The sequence below is a fragment of the Babylonia areolata genome, chromosome 18 (genome assembly GCF_041734735.1).
Source record: "Babylonia areolata isolate BAREFJ2019XMU chromosome 18, ASM4173473v1, whole genome shotgun sequence".
In the NCBI taxonomy this organism is placed as follows: Eukaryota; Metazoa; Mollusca; class Gastropoda; order Neogastropoda; family Buccinidae; genus Babylonia; species Babylonia areolata.
The window spans coordinates 52,649,054-52,665,884 of NC_134893.1; the positions used below are offsets into that span (position 1 = coordinate 52,649,054).

The 16,831-nt window shown below is 37.5% G+C and overlaps 1 protein-coding gene across 1 annotated transcript; it reads right to left on the reverse strand.

The window, feature by feature from the left end:
- Positions 1-6,679: 6,679 nt before the first annotated feature.
- On the reverse strand, positions 6,680-16,717 carry LOC143292887 (core histone macro-H2A.1-like). Its single transcript, XM_076603553.1, has 8 exons — positions 16,050-16,717; positions 15,190-15,296; positions 14,418-14,666; positions 13,324-13,431; positions 12,280-12,370; positions 10,610-10,699; positions 9,681-9,855; positions 6,680-8,229 (listed from the first exon to the last, which is right to left on the reverse strand). Exons 1-8 carry the CDS (start codon positions 16,219-16,221, stop codon positions 8,067-8,069), a joined length of 1,155 nt encoding a protein of 384 aa, XP_076459668.1. The 5' UTR covers positions 16,222-16,717; the 3' UTR covers positions 6,680-8,066.
- Positions 16,718-16,831: the final 114 nt, after the last annotated feature.

The window sequence follows — 16,831 nt, forward strand, 5'->3', positions numbered from 1 at the left end:
AGCAACCACTGACCTAGTCACATGTCATAATCAAACTTACACAAGTAACCAAATTTAAAACCGTCATACATATGTGTATAATGTTTTGAGTTTGTTTTTCACAATACTTGTTTTTTCTTCTTCTTTTTTTTTTTGACCATGAAATTATTTTATCTCTAAAAGTTTCAAAGTATATTTGATGATACCTTGTTGCCCACAAGCCAAATTTCCATGTCTCTTTATGACGAAACTAAACTGAGTCGATTGATTGATACTGTTACGACTCATTAGACTCTCTGCATGCTACATGGAGGGAAAGCAGGGCATTTAAAATATTGTACTTGTGTATGAAACATTATTCATATTTATTCATTTGTTTTGATTGTTGTGACATAGAAATTCATAAACATGGACCTACTTGACATTGAAATTCATAAACCATGGACCTTCTTTACCTAATAATACATATTCATGGGGTGTCAATAATTATTCATTGGGTTTTACACAGTTAGGAAAGAACCTACCTCAGTTCACTGACTGACTTACACAGATGTGTACTTTTACTTCTGTACTTGTTGAATTCAGTTTGACAAGTAATGAGCACACCTCCATCCACCAAATGGCAACAGTGTTTACTCGTGAAGACCATTTATTCCAGAAATATGAATTAAAGACAAAAGATATAACAATCTGATGAATAATGGAGAGATGAACAAAAACAACAGAAGCTTGCAGAATCTAATGTATAAACTAGATGATATCACAAAAAAGAGAACGAAACTCCATTCAAGAGCATCTTTGTTCATTTAAATCCATAAACTATCACACACATTTCATGTATCACATTTTACCTTCTAATGTAGACAATTTGACAAAATGAATGTCTTTAAAAATCCACTTCACCCCATCTCAATACTGATGTTGTGTTATGTGAAATTGGTCATTATCACACTGGTTCACTTCAGGTTTCTTGCTCAGTGGATGGCGAAGGCCATATCTGGGATGAATGCATGTTAAAAACAAAAACATTTACAAACTAAAAACTCAAATCCAAGAACACAGATCAAGCTAAGACACTGAATGTACAACATTAAGCAAATTAGATATATAATCACAACTGCTAAACTTTCAAAGACAGGTTACAAACACAGACTGCACTGGATACAACATTCTGCTCTATTTGTCACCTGATTAAAAAAAACAACAACAGAAATATTAATAAAAATACATTTGGCACACAAAAGATACATCAAAAACAACCTATTGCCAAATAAATCTGGTGACAAGGCAATTAGTGTTCATTCTAATGTTGACAATTTTACTACATGCTTGTGCATCACAGTAAAACAATCTACCAAACACAACACATATCAAGAACAGCAAAGTGACTTTCGAAGGCAAAAATAAACATCACTGGATCAGTAGGCAGATAAATATAAAAAGGTGATGACAGAAAAACAAGACTGCTGACAGAAAAAGAGGGTGTGTGTAGTGTATCAGAGCCAGAAAATGGGGTTACAATTTTTAACAGAAATATTACCCTGGCAACCACTGATGCCACACAATCAAGCAAGTTTGTAAATAGACCACACATATGGAAGAGCACCTGATCATTTGCATGCAAAGCGATGATTTGTTTCTTAAAATGAAAACCGATTTTCTGCCCTTGTCCGCGTGAGTTCAGGTAGTTAGAGCCCTTCCTTATTCACATACTGTTTTGTTTCAACCTTGTGACTGACTCCCGGGGTGTGTGGGTGGTACAGGTCTGACAGTACACGAGGCACTGGTATATGCATTGCATGTGTGTGTGAGTGTGTGTGTATGTGTGAGTGTGTGTGAGTTTGTGTGTGTGTGTGTGTGTGTGTGTGTGTGTGTGTGATATTTCATTATGTGCTCATTCCATCTGAACATAAAAATCAACTGATACCATAATTTCTACAAACAAAAATTAAATCTAAAAAAAAAAAAAAAAAAAAGAAAAGAAAAAATCACACAAAATAACTTATCTACAAAGTGACCCAAGCACAATGTTTAAATCTGAATATGAACCACAGGTTAATGAAGAAGGAAACCTTTTCGCATGACCAGTATACACATGTATAATTTATGCAATTGTGTCATTCAATAACTTGATATTCAATAAACACATTACCAGAAATCCATGAAACCAAATAAATAAGGTACGGACCACACTGATGATATCAGCCATTTTTGCCACCATAATTTTGAAGTATTTACCATGAAGTACCATCAATCAACAAGATGCCAACTTGCATTGCAGAATCATAATAATGTGACAATTCAATATCAGAAAAATGGAAAAATCTTTCATACCACAAACCAGCGTATTTCACTCATAATCACCTTTCAGATCTCTGACAGTGAAATGAATGTACCTTTTATGACTGAAGTGTTGTGTTACCTTTACAGCAAATAAATTTCTCCCTGAGCTTCAGAGGCTGAGTTGCGAAGACTGTGATGTTCAACAGACTTGGAGTTGCAGTAAAGTTACCACTTAGTTATCCACTTCCCTGTGTGTGTGTGTGTGTGTGTGTGTGCGTGTGTGCATGTGTGTGAGTTCATACATGCTAACTTTTAAAATCTGTGAAAGAAAGATTTAGTCTGGGCATTTGTCATCATTAAGTATTGAGATTTTAGTCTGATTGATCCTGTTTTGGGTTATCATTATGTATTATACAACGTGTAAGCATATGCATGCACACATGGACATGTGTGTGTGTGTGTTTGTGTGTGAGAGAGAGCAGGTGTGTGGCGTGGAAACAGAGGAGGATAAATGCAGGCAACCAGTCATAAAGCCAACAGCCAAACAAATTGTAGTACTTGAATGGTCTTGAATTAACAGTTAGTTTCATGTCATCAGCACACATAATCAGCCAGACTTTGCCAAAAATCATTCATGTTTACATGGAGACAAAAAAAAAACCGAAGGATTTTTATGAGATGGTGATGTTTGATCATTTATGAGATGGTGATGTTCTATCATTTCCGCATCGAAGGCATCAAGTTCACAGGACACATGGTGTATAAGTATATATACACATGATTCAGTAACAGTAAGTTTACTTTTACATGTGGGCAAGAAGAAGTTTCTGAACTAGTGGATAACTTCTTGTAATAAACACAGTGCATCAGATTTAAATCACCATAACCAGATGGAAATGACAATATCTGTGAAATAAAAATAAACAGAGTATGGCTAAAGAGTTAATGACATTGTAATATGCTGCAATGGAAGTGGCTCATACAATTATTTGAGGAAAACGCAGATCTTTGCCGTTATGTTCAATCTGACATGAAATAAATCAGGATCAAATGTATTTATTCCAAAATTTTGTTTGAAACTTTAGGCACAAGAATGATACAAGGTAATGGTAGTAACAAAGGAGTTGACAGCCCCCATCTAGTCAGACAGGTAGAAAAAGTAATGCTTCTCAGATAAATAAGACCATATAACTTTGTAACTAGTTTACATGGCAAAATACAACACTTTTCAACCTATGGGGTGACATGTTAACAATAAGTTTATTCATAATGCACATAATGATATAATGTTGCTCTGGGCACTTTACAATAGTTCCTGTTGACCAAAAAAAGAACCCACAAAAAACAACAACAAAGAAACAAAACAAAAAGAAAAATCTGCATATAATAAATAGGCCACAAAGTGGTTAGGGACAGTAATGGCACTGTCTGCCCAGGCTGCTGTTTACAACACCTAGCTATGTCCAACACCATACAGTCAATGTCTGCAGGCATCAACAACAGCAATGATGCAGGCTGAAGCCTGAACTCTACCAGAGCCTGATTTTGAAGTAAGACTCATGTTGACTGAAAGCCTTCAAGTTTCTCGCCATGTGTAATCAAGCGTATTGTGGAAGCATCAAATGCACCAGCTGCTTCTAACCAGCAATCAGAACATATGAGGTGTATCCGACCTTAATTTTTTATATGTAAACAAATGAAGCTAGGGAGGCGTGGTTTGGTGCATGTATGTAGGCGACCCTAATGTGCATTTGTGAATTTTTTCTTGCCTGCAGAAGCTGATAGTCAACGGCAGACCACTGATGAGTGAGGAAGTGTAAGTGAGCGCTGTCAAGATTTTTGTTTTAGACAAAATTACTGAAAAACTTGAACAACGCTACTGCATCAAATTTTGTGTCAAGCTTGGCGATTCCCAAGTGGAAATGATCCGCAAATTCAACAGGCCTTCAGGGACGAAGCAATGGGCACCACACAGATAAAGGAGAAGTATAACCGCTTCAAAGATGGCCGCACATCAGGAGAGAGTGAAGCACTTTCTGGTAGGCCCTCAACATCCTGAAATAAGATCATCATTGACCAATTGAGGACCCTGGTGATGCACACCTGTGCTTCGTCAGGCTCCCTACTCTCCCAGCATGGCTCCGTGTGACTTCTGGCTGTTCCCACAGCTGAAAATGCCTTTGAAAGGGACCAGATTTCAGTCCAGAGAAGACATCATGCAGAATGCGATGGACCAGCTGCACGCCATCCCAAAAGAAGCGTTCCAGCACTGCTTCCGACAGTGGCAGAACTGTTGGGAGAAGTGTGTGGCAGCCCAAGGGGACTACTTTGAAGGAGATTAGTGTAAGTTTGTTGTATCTGGATATGAGTAGTTTTTATGAACAAAGGTCGGATACTTTTTGAACACACCTCGTAGATACCAGATATAGATAGGGTACTTACAAATAATCATTATTTACACCAGGTTGTTAGACTTAGGTTAAAAAAAGAAAAAAAAGAAAAAAAAAGACTTTAGAATATACAGTAAAATCTTTCCTACCTTCCCCAGCAGTTTCTGACTCAGGAGTTTTGGTGTTGCTTTCCTCTTATTAAAGAAAAACAAGTAAATACAGAAAGAGGCTGTTGAGAATGGAGGGAAGTGGGGACACTTTACAAATATTATAACTGCACACACGTAAGTAATGAACTGACAGAACATATCAACTGCAACAGGAATTAAAACAGTTACTGCGTAATAATCAAGCCAACAATCCCCATCATTTCATGGCTTTAAAGGAAAACATTTGCAACAGAAACATCACTGCAGGCTAAGACCAAATGAATAAATATTTGCAAAAAAAACAAAACAAAAAACATTGTGTTCATATTTTGTACATAGAAAGTTATTCATCTTTTCTGCAAAGTTTCCTTCGTTTCAGTGAATATTGTATTTATTTCCTGTTAACTTTACTCACCATTGACACAATTGTAAGCTGTATAAGATCCCGTTAAACTGTCATAAATGTTGAAACTATTCATTTTTGTAAACAAGAAAAAAGCCAAGACAATAACAAAAAAAAATACGCTTACATGTACTATTGATGCAGATACAAAGAAAAAGACTTTTGATCCAAAATTCACCCACACAAGGACATAAGTACAAACACACACCGAAAGAAAGAAAATACCATATGTAAGAGGGAGGGTGGAAAGAAGTTGGGAGCAAGGAGGGAAGAAGATTATATTTGAGACTGAAAAGAGGAAAATAGTAATAAATAAAGAGAATGATAAAGAGGGACAAGGTAAAAGTCTTCTATGTCTGCCTGAACTTCAGTCTATCTGATTTTTTTTACTTCACTGTCATTTTGCTACAGCTGGAAACTGCTTTCCCCCTCTGCTTGTTTCACTTTTGTTCAGCTTCTGTGTCACAACTGCAATGATTTAATTCTCAGTTAATATAATTTACAAGTACCTATAGCTTGACATCCAAAAAGCTACACAAGCTCTCACCAGAGCTATTGAAACTGCACAATGACCAACATTTTCACGCTGATAAAACCCACTTACAATGCTATTCATTCTCATTCATTACAGTTGGGTCATGACACACACAACATACAAAAAACACACCATTAAACATGCTAATATAAATAAGCAATTCTATGCTGTAGACTCCAGCCATTCTATTTTGTTAATGAATGGCTTCTAGACTGAAAAAAAAAACAAAACAAAAAAACCCACAAAAAAACCGTAATAGAAATTACAACAAACTATATCTCAAGTATCAAAAACAAATGCAATACTAACCGCTATAGACAATATGTCTGGTATCAAAAAGTAAAACATGGTAAAAAAGAAAAAAAAATGTCATACTGGCAAACTGCAGAATGAACATGCAGACAGTAAATACCCTATCCCTACCTCTCCACTATTTACAATTACACTATCTTAAGTCAAGAGTTGAACAGTCTAAAGCAAACATCTCCAGAATTGCTAGGGGAGACTTTCTAGAAAAAGGGAGATGACCAGAAAAGCAGAAACAAAAAGAAGACTAAAGGGGAGAGCAGGATGGTTTAACAGGGGGACAAGGGAAGGAGGGGGTTAAGTAATTTTTTTTTAAGTATTAAAAAAAAAGAGAAGAAATTTACAGAATCAGAAGGCTGGAATATATATATATATAATATATAAATATATATATATATATATATATATATAGAGAGAGAGAGAGAGAGAGAGAGAGAGAGATCACAGCTGTCCTACCATCATTACTAATCATCAATACTTATTTTGTTAATAAAAAAAAATTATGTGTCTAAAAAGTCAGATTCTGAGAAACAAGGTCCTGTTTGTGAAACAGATAATTTCTATGAAAATTTTTTAGTAAAGTGGGATCATATTCTCTGGTCTTCCAAACTCAACAAACCAGTAACACATCATGTTCTTGTCTCTTGTAAGTGATCAGTTTTATTATCAACAAAACAGCATATCTTACCATAAAGTATCACAGAAATGTGTTTCTGATTGAAAGGAAACCACAAAAGGTTGTAATGCTACCAAACAGAAAAACAACAACAAAGTGAATCACATATAAATGTTTGAAAATCACAGATACATTTTCACTGTCTTAAATCTGTAAAAGTCAAATGTGGATTTTACTCAGTCATATTCATATGTCGGACTTTCAGCCAATGCATCAACAACAGAAATCAATTCTTTGTCCTACTTATCTAAATCATTTGCTTGGTCTGCATGTTTGGTCCTTCTTCTTCTTCTCCGTTCATGGGCTGCAACTCCCACGTTCACTCGTATATACGTGAGTGGGCTTTTACGTGTATGACCGTTTTTAACCTGCCATGTAGGCAGCCATACTCTGCTTTCGGGGGTGTGCATGCTAGGTATGTTCTTGTTTCCATAACCCACCGAATGCTGACATGGATTACAGGATCTTTAACGTGCATATTTGATCTTCTGCTTGCGTATACACACGAAGGGGGTTCAGGCACTAGCAGGTCTGGACATATGTTGACCTGGGAGATCATAGAAATCTCCACCCTTTACCCACCAATGCTGTCACCATGATTCAAAACCGGGACCCTCAGATTGAAAGTCCAAAGCTGTAACCACTCGGCTACTGCGCCAATGCATGTTTGGTCCAAAAACAAGACTTTCATATGGTAAAAAGGAGAGAAGAACACTACACCTCCAAAAGCAAAGAAAATCTCCACTTGATGTATGCAAAATATTTCTGCTGATAAAGAAACAGACAAAGCCTGTGGCTGTTATCTTTTGTAATTCGTGAGTTTAATAATACTGTTCAAAACAGAAGTTTACCCTATTTTGTCATACAATTACAGCAGAAAGTGCACAAATAAAGTTTTGCACATTAGTATTGCTTCGCAAACAAAGAAATAAAATGTATTTGAATATTAAAAGTAAAAGCAAAACATTGTTTAAAAAATTACTAACTGATCACAGCAGGCACACTGAAAGAACTAAAACACGACTGAAGCAAACAACAGATCTACAATTGAACATTCCATCCCACTCCCAGTTATTCAAAATTTGAATCAACATCACAGTGCACTCTAATTCTCAACCATGAACAGTAGTAATGATACCAACACCTATGATCTGGTCTGAACACTTTCACACACAGAACAGAAGTGAACCATTTCACCAACACATAATCACAGAAGTGTAAAAAGAAAAAAACCCAGTACACACATACACACAAATGACACTCATGATGAAAGAAAGAATGTACACACATACACACACCACTGATACCAATGATGATCAAGTAATCAGTCAACAACAGTGGAGAATTATGAGTCTAATCGACCCAACTCCGAGGTGTAGATGTTAACACTTTCAGTGTCATACAACACAAAAAAGATCTGTTTGAGAGAGCTGCTGGCAGTAGTGTTGAAGTAGTTTCTGATGGACTGCAGGATGATTTGAGCTGCCGTCTGCTTTGGGAATCCCGCACTGAAAACAGATAGCAGCATGTGAAGCAACAGTGACTCAGTGACATGTAAAGGTATAAGATTCACAGAAACTGACAGATTACATATGTACTGAGAAAATAGAAAATAAAGTGCAACAGGTTCCACTCATGGTGCATGAACAAGTTCCTATCAGCATAAAAATTATACATTGAAAAGGAAATTTTTTTCCTAAAATTACGTTTATCTAACATACTTACCGTGACCCACTAGTGCAGACTCCAGCAGGGAGTCTGATTCCTGTCCTGTGCAAACTACTATCCGCCTATGCAGAGAAAACTAAAGTAGCTATGGCCGATAACCTCCCGGAAGTAGGTTACCTCCCCTCTGTATCCGTGACTAGCTTCCTCTTTTGATGAAACTATATTTGAGCTATACACAAATTGTACACAAACTGAAATATATCCGATACATTTTCTCAGTGGTAAAACACTAACACAGTGACTGATAGACCTCCAGGCTTTCTCTTCTAATGTTCAAAACCAAAACTAAACAGTATTATTTCTGAGATATTCCCAAACAAGTGGTCTTGGAAACATGTCTGTATGTCCACAGCCAGATGTGTCCAAGGCCTGAAAAAAAGAGCTTGCTGTGCAGTTAAAGACATTGCTGAACAACATCATTCACAGAACATGTTCACACAGCTCAGTCACTAACTCATCCACTTTGTTTTTGTGGTGATGGACAGAACATCAGGTATCCCTTTGTTAATGCATGGTATTACATTTTGTCACAACAGATTTTCTGTGTGGAATTCATGCTGCTCTCCCCAGGGAGAGCGTGTCATTAGACTGCAGTACCATCCTTTTTTCTCCCATGTTTCATTACCCTGTACTTCTTTTCCTAGCTAAATGGATTTTTCAGAAGCATTTAGTCAGGACAACCCTTTTGTTGCCATGGGTTCTTTTTCGTGTGCCAGGAGCACATTACACAGCTCAATTTATACTCATCTGAATAAGAACATAAAAGGCTGTGGACTCATACAATGACGGATATCAGGTATCCCTTTGTTACGAGGATCAAACATGATGGTTAAGATGCCTATCTGCCAATACAGAGGGCCTGGGTTCAATTCCTGCTCAAGCACGTTCTCCAAATTTCACTGAAAATTCAAACTGAGCGTCTAATTATTCAGATGAGACAATAAACAGAGGTCCCATTTGCAGCTTCCACTCGGCACACTCAAAAAGAATCTATGGCAACACAAATGCTGTCCCCTGACAAACTTCTGTGGAAGAAATCCACTCTGATAGGTACATAAATATATACGCATGCACTCAAGGCCTGACTAGGTGTTTTGGGTTATGCTGTTAATCAGGCATTTGCTATGTGGTGTAGTGTAGAAAGAGGTGTCCGAAGGCAGTGACGTCTTCTTGAGAAATTGAAACTGAAACAAACAGGGTGAGGATACATACAGCTGTGCTTCCCACTTACTTGCCACTGCTGATGGATGGCAGTGCTACCGTTTTCAAATTCTTTTCTTCTGCCAGCTTCAGCACATTGTCCACTGCCTCCTTCAGCTGCTGCTGGGCGTCAGAGTCGCCCCATGAGGGACTATTGACGTGGATCACGTACTTGGCTGGGAACTTCCGGCCTGGGCATATGGCCGCTGAAATAGACCACAGTTATGCCATGGCTACAGTCTCTCAATGACCATGACTTTTCCTGACTCGTAGACACCCTTACTTGTGGTGAACACAGAAGTTCCACAAGCACATCACTGGTCGTAAATTTCCCCAAAATCATAACTACGTATACTTGTTGTCAATACAGATCTCATACAAGCAGCTGTCTGATTTATTATTATCATTGTTATCATTTTTCATATATTGCATTTTTTCAGCTGTCCTTTCAAACTGTTTTGATCTTTGACACACTCATGCAGGTGACGCCAAGTAACAGATTATCAGCTTATCTGAAAAAAACCTTCTCAGTATCTGTGAAAAATAGTGTAAGAACAAAGTTAAAGAAAAAAAAAAAGAAAAAAAAAAGAAAGAGGAAGTACAAAAGGAAGAAAATCAAAGGAAGAACAAAACAAATATTAACAGAGGAGACCAGATCTGAACAAGGTCTAAGAGTGTTAAGTAAAAAAAAACAACAACAAACAAACAAACACAAGAAATCAAATGCAATAAATGTAGCTCCTGCAAATGTAATGCCACACAATTTCAAACCAATGCTACTTTGCATTGCCCATCAGTTGGACGCTGGTATATGAGAGAAAAATAAAACCAAAGCAAGAAATTGAATTTAGATTAAAAAAAACAACAACAAAAAACAAACAAAAACCCAAGGAAGGAAGATGTTTCTGACTTTCTTCATGTGAACATTGCTAGCATTACACTCAACTGCTTGGTACTTACCTTCTGCAGTGCCTATAGAAGACTGTGCAGCTTTCAGGTTATCAATTTCCTTCTGGAACTCTCGACCTCCAGCCCTGGAAATAGCCTGGCCTGAAGACAACACAAACACAGGCCGGGCCGCATTAATAAAAATAATAATAATAAATAATAATAAATGACATTTGTATAGTGCATTTGTTAATTTAGACTCAGTGTGCTGGCAATCACCCATTCACCTACAGCCACACCTGACAATGACTAACTACACTCAAACATACACACACGCACCTGTGAGCACAACAGAGCTTAAATTAAGAGTGTAGAAAAAAATCACAAAAATGCCTAACAGGACAGATGAGTTTTTAGTTGGGATTTGAACAGAGGGAGTGCTGGTTGGTGCCAAAGAGCCACAGGCAGTGAATGCCAGACAGTGGGAACATAAAAGCTAAGCATGTGGTAGCCGAAAGAATTTGAGTTCATTCGGGGTACTCCAATGATACCCCGCCCCCCAAGTACCCTCAGAGTGGTGGAAGTATAGATTATATCATGCCAGTGAAGTAGGGCATGAGGGGTCATGTGTTTGCCTACTTTAAGATAGTGTTTCACACTGGACTGATGATTTTGAGCCATACACTCCCTTGTTGGGGATGGTGTGTGTGTGTGTGTGTGAAAAGGAAAAATATCATGCTTCCAAAATATCTATTTTGAATTCTTGTGGGTCACAAACCCATTTAATCATTACATCTTTTTTTCTGATTTGTCCATTGATTTCCCTTTCAGAAAATATATACTTGTATTTGTCAGTTTAGAAATTATTCCAGAATATTTTTTCTACACCTACCCCTTTCTTTTCATGAAAATCACCAGCAAATAGGATTTAGTTATTTGCCAAACTGCTAGGTGGACTAAAGGTTAAGGTATGAACAGACACATTAATATTCTTCCTTAAAAAAAAAACCACATCAGAACCAGTCACTATTATGTATAGGCCAGCAATATATGCAGAGTATAAATCTCAGCATTTTAAAGGCTGGCATGCACTTCCATCAATAAAGCCAAAAACAATCATAAAAACACTGCCATTCCACAATAAATTGTATGATCAATGTATGTCTGTTAGTTTTATAAAACCTACCAGTGGCATTATTCTTTCTCTCATAAAAAAGATAATTTTTTATCCATTCTCTTTCCCTAAAAGAAATACTTTTTTTGATAACATCTGACAAACAAGTAATCTGTGATTTTCAAATCAAACAATGTTTAGTTTGTCCTGTTTTGTTATTTGATATGAATGTTTCACCTGTCTACGTTGATTGAAGCTTTGTCTGAAACCTGAATAATTATGGTCTTACATTGTTGATTTATCTTACAAAAAGGCCGTCAAAAGAGGGCGCTAGCTAGCGGGACAAAGGGGAGGTTACCTACTTCCGGGAGGTTATCGGCCATAGTTGCTTTTGTTTTCTCCGCATAGGCGGATAGTAGTTTGCACAGGACAGGAATGTCAGACCCCTGCCGGAGTCTGCACTAGTTGGGTCACGGTTAAGTATGTGTAATTAAAATACAGAGACTCAACATACATGTGCTTTTCATTTTTTATGATAAAGAACTTTATATCTGACAACAAAAGCAAGGGGCTGCAGAAAGAGGGGGACAACTGGGGGATGGAACAAAAACATGTACTTGTGCCTTACCCACTTCTCCTCCAAGATGATAGGTTGAATTAGTTGGATGAACGATAGCATCAGCAGATACTTTGACAATGTCCCCTTGCAGCACCGTCAGCTGAAAAAAGGTTTGCAAAGTTCTGTATATATCACAAGTCACAGTTGGTTAATTTCAATCGACATATTGATGTTTCTTTACATACCTTCTTAAACCACCTGTCATGTGCCCATCATCACATATAATTATTAGATTTTTGTGTGTATATATGCATTGGCCTTTGCCTGTCATTTAACTTGTGTCTTCTCATCACATACTAATGTGCAGTGCTGGATGTGTCAATATTTTTCATTACTTACAGGAGACAGTTAATGGGAAACAACCCAACTGGTGAGCATTTCTCTCCAGAACATTTCAGAATGGATTGTATCTGAAGAACAATACCCTCTTTTCAACTATTTTACAGAAGGGAAAACGATGAAAATTTTTGCTTTGACTATGTCAACTGCCCTCTAAGCTTGACAACTCTATTAACATATTCTCATAAATTATCAAATAGAGATTGCCCTTTGGAAGCAGATCAATTTGATGGGTTGAAATAAAGTTTGCCAATCAGGAATAAATAAGTGAACTTCAAAAGTGTGTAATATTAAGCGTTTCATTTCTTTCCCTTATAAAATTAGAGTGGATATTTTTACAATGTATTCGGTGTACACTGAATTCTTCGATGCATTACATACATAGCAGCCCTATTATTTCAATGTCCTTTCCTCTGCAACCTATGTCTTTTTGTTTAAACCATTTTCAACAGTTGTTAAAAACACCTATACACTGCCAACAGCATGGGAACAAAAGTTAAAAGAGTATCTGATGCACACTTATTTACAACAGACTTGATTAGATTTGTCTACTGTTAAGTGCACCAGGGTAACAAGGAGAACTGGGGGATAGTACATCAAGGGTACAAACATGAACCTAAAATCACACACAGTTTATACAAATACAGTAGGATTTTGTGACATACAAATGATACATGTACATGTAAGTGCAAGCACATGCTCACACACACTCACTTTCTGCCCAAGGAAAAGTTTCTTTTCTGACAAAATGGTGAAACCTCCAGCTGCTACCGCTCCTTTACCCGATGGCTTGCCGTTATCGTCATCATCAGCGATGGATACCTGAAAAATCATGAAATGGTTAAACAACAAATTCGAGAAAGATACTAATGACTGAATGATAAAACTTTAATAAAGACATGCCAAAATGATTATAACATTGTGGCCAACAGATGCGACTTGTGTTCAGTAACAGCACTGTAAATTTTCAAACCTGACATATGAACTTTCAAATATTTATGTCAGTGTATTTGTTCAATTTGTTTAATTCAAACAAGATGCCAGCAACATTTTTGTCTGTTATTAACCTGCTCTTTTTTTTATGGTCCACAATACTTGAAACACACGCTTTCCAATCCAGTGTCATGTTGATCTATTCAATAACTACGGGGTGGACAACAATTCATGGTAGATATCCAAGTAAAGGTCGGCAGTATGTTGTAAGCAAGACTTCACATACACCAGTGTTTGTCTGATTTTGTTAAACTGCTTGGCTGAGCTCTCATGCTGTTCAGACATTCTGACCTCCCTTGCATCCTTTTGAATCCCCAAGTACAAGGAGCACAGATCCAGTTGTTGGTGGGTTTTTTTTTTTATATGGATATTTCTACTTCTTTTCATTTCCTTTTTTTTTTTGCAAGATATTTCCTTGTTTTATCTTCTCCTGTTTCAAATGCTACCCTTCCCTGGCACCTTTGGGAAAGCATTAGATTTGGAAATTTTCTCCCTTGGAAACAGGACATAGCTGTATTGCAAGTGATGTCTCTGGATAGTGTACTGACTGTGTGAGAACAGTTCAATGCTTTAAGAGACATTGGACAAGTCCATGTGAGGAAACTTCATGAATGTCAGGCATAGCAAATAGCTCTTGCTAATAATTCAAACAAGTCTCCATTCCTTAAAAGTTTTAAATTGCTATCACCCCAGCCCCCATTTTTCACACCTTTGGAAAGTTATCTTATTGAAACTAATGAGTTGTTTACTCTTGACTTGTTTTCTCCCATTATTATGCTGTTCTGATTTCTGTTATATACATGTATACATCTCACCGATTTGCCCCTTTTCCCAGTGGGAGTTTTGGCTGCATCCAAAGCTGCTTTGATCATTTTTGCTGCAGCTTTTGTGGCCTTTTTCTTGTTTGCGGGTGCCTTCGAAGTAGAAGGTTTGGATGTGGAAGCAGCAGGTGCCACTGTTGTTGCATTAGCAGCAGCACCTGCAGCCATGGCATTGGCTTTCTGCATACTAAGCACCAGGCGAGGCAGTACACCCCCTTCCGGAATGGTCACTTTCTTGAAAAGCTGAATAACAAATATGGCAGAAAGTCATATAAAGGGTGTTTCAAAATTGTTTTTTTCTACAAATTTTATGGAGATATTAGCATGTCATGCTTTTTTTATGACTTAAAAAAAATTTTTTTTTGACAGACTTACCAATAATAATGCACTTAAACTGTACCTTGATAGTATAACTATTTCTGTTGTTTGATATGTTATTTATTTAAGTGATCAAGAATACTCAATACACAAAATATAAAAATAAAATATTAAAAATATTTTCATGTGAATACATTTTGGGGGGATAGGCAATTGATCTGCCATCTTTGCAACTTCTTACAAAAATTCTGTCACATATAAAAAAATCATTCAATGCCATATTTTCAAATAAAAATGTATATGATCAATGAATATCCAAAGGAAGCATCAGTAAAAACTAAAATACATTTCTACATCAGCTTCAAAGATGATAATTTTACATTCACAATGGTTTCACAAAATACAATGTGATCTCAAATGAAAAACAATACAACAAAACAATACATACCACATCAAGCTCTTCATCATTGCGCACAGCTAGAAGTATATGTCTGGGTGTTATGCGGCCTCTCTTGAAGTCTCGGGCTGCATTGCCAGCCAGTTCAAGAATTTCAGCTGTGAACATTTCAAAACATAGCAATTCATATATTTACAACAACAAAAATCTTGACTGAAGTTTCATCCTGTCTACTTACTTTTCTTCATAACATTAACATTCTAGGAACATCAAAATGAGCAATTGTCTGATGCAGAAAACAATGACAGAAAAAAATGTCAACAGAAAAAAATGGGCTGATGGGGATAAAAGAAAAATCTTGTTCACTAATAGTTTACAGTCAAGTCATAAATATGTCTGAACTGTGTGTAGGCATACATATTTCATGCAGCATGAGCACATTTGTGTGTTTTTATAGATTTTTATATAAATGTCAATCTGCTTCCTTATTGAGGTACCTCCACGCCCAGCCAAGGTTAGTGTGTGTGTGTGTGTGTGTGTGTGTGTGTGTGTGTGTAAAAATATTTAATTTATTTCACGGTTCCAGCTGAACCTGGCCTGTCATTGTCTAAATGGCTGTGGTACAGATATATATATTTTTTTTATTCACATCGAATAAAAAACAAAACAAAAAAAACCGCAACATCAAATACAGCAACAAAAACTCTGACTCTTCTATGCTGGGTTTTGAGTCCGGTCTAACGACAGTGTGATTCGATGACTACGGGCTCCACAAGGCCTTACAGCAATAAATCGACGACGATGTTACAGTGCATGTAGACCTGCAAGGAGTGGAATAAAGCTTCATGCAGTCACAACAAATTTCATACACATTGCTGCAAACGAATGGCCGAGATAAAATCCTCACGAACCTGTCAAATATTCGATGACAGCGGCCAAGTACACCGGGGTTCCGCTCCCGATTCGAAGGTGGTGTGTGTCGCGTTTGAGGTAGCGGAGCATTCGGGCCACTGGAAATAATACTCCTGCACGAGCAGATCGAGACACCTGCTTTGCCTTTTTCTTACCGCCTCTGCTCGACATGACGAATATGCACCCTGTTCCTGTGTGTAAGGTGTATCCAGAAGACCCTGGTGCCTTCTTAAAAATCTGAGCCGCTTCGGGTTTACCTGCAAGCCGGGGCTAGGCTTGTCCAACTGCAAGATGTAGGTAGGTAAAATCTACACCGGAAGCGTAAACAAGTAGACCAGTGCGAGGTCAAGGTTGGCAACTTCACAGTCCCCCCAAAATTAATCTGAAAGTTTCACTGGGTCCAGCTTGAAAAGGATTCTAGCAAATTCGGGGTGAATTCGATATACTAACTGCCTGTTCAGCGCTTCTGATTAAACGTCCTGGTTCAAAGATAGTGGTTGGGGATTTGACGATTGCACAAGTATGCTTTGTCAAGACTTGTTTGAAAGGAAGAAGGTGGTGATGGAGGAGAGGAAAACCTGCTTCGCGGAGCATCGATCGTCGCTTCGCGGAACACGCATACGTCAAGCACACGCAATGTACCTCTGCTGTGGGCAAAACTGTCGGCTTCAAAGTTGGTAACTGGCTGTGTTCGTGTTATTTTCATGGCTGTCATTTATTGTGTGTTTTGAAAAGTAATGATGGTCTATTGGTTTAACTTGCATTGTATATCTTTAGGCCA

Bases quoted from the DNA above. Each gene is read 5' to 3' on its own strand.
- LOC143292887 (XM_076603553.1), bottom strand. From the start codon at position 16,221: ATGTCGAGCAGAGGCGGTAAGAAAAAGGCAAAGCAGGTGTCTCGATCT. The intron at 12,371-13,323 runs GTGAGTGTGTGT...ACCTTTTTTCAG, and splicing joins AACTTTTCCTTGGGCAGAAA to CTGACGGTGCTGCAAGGGGA. The intron at 9,856-10,609 runs GTAAGTACCAAG...GGTCTATTTCAG, and splicing joins TTCTATAGGCACTGCAGAAG to CGGCCATATGCCCAGGCCGG.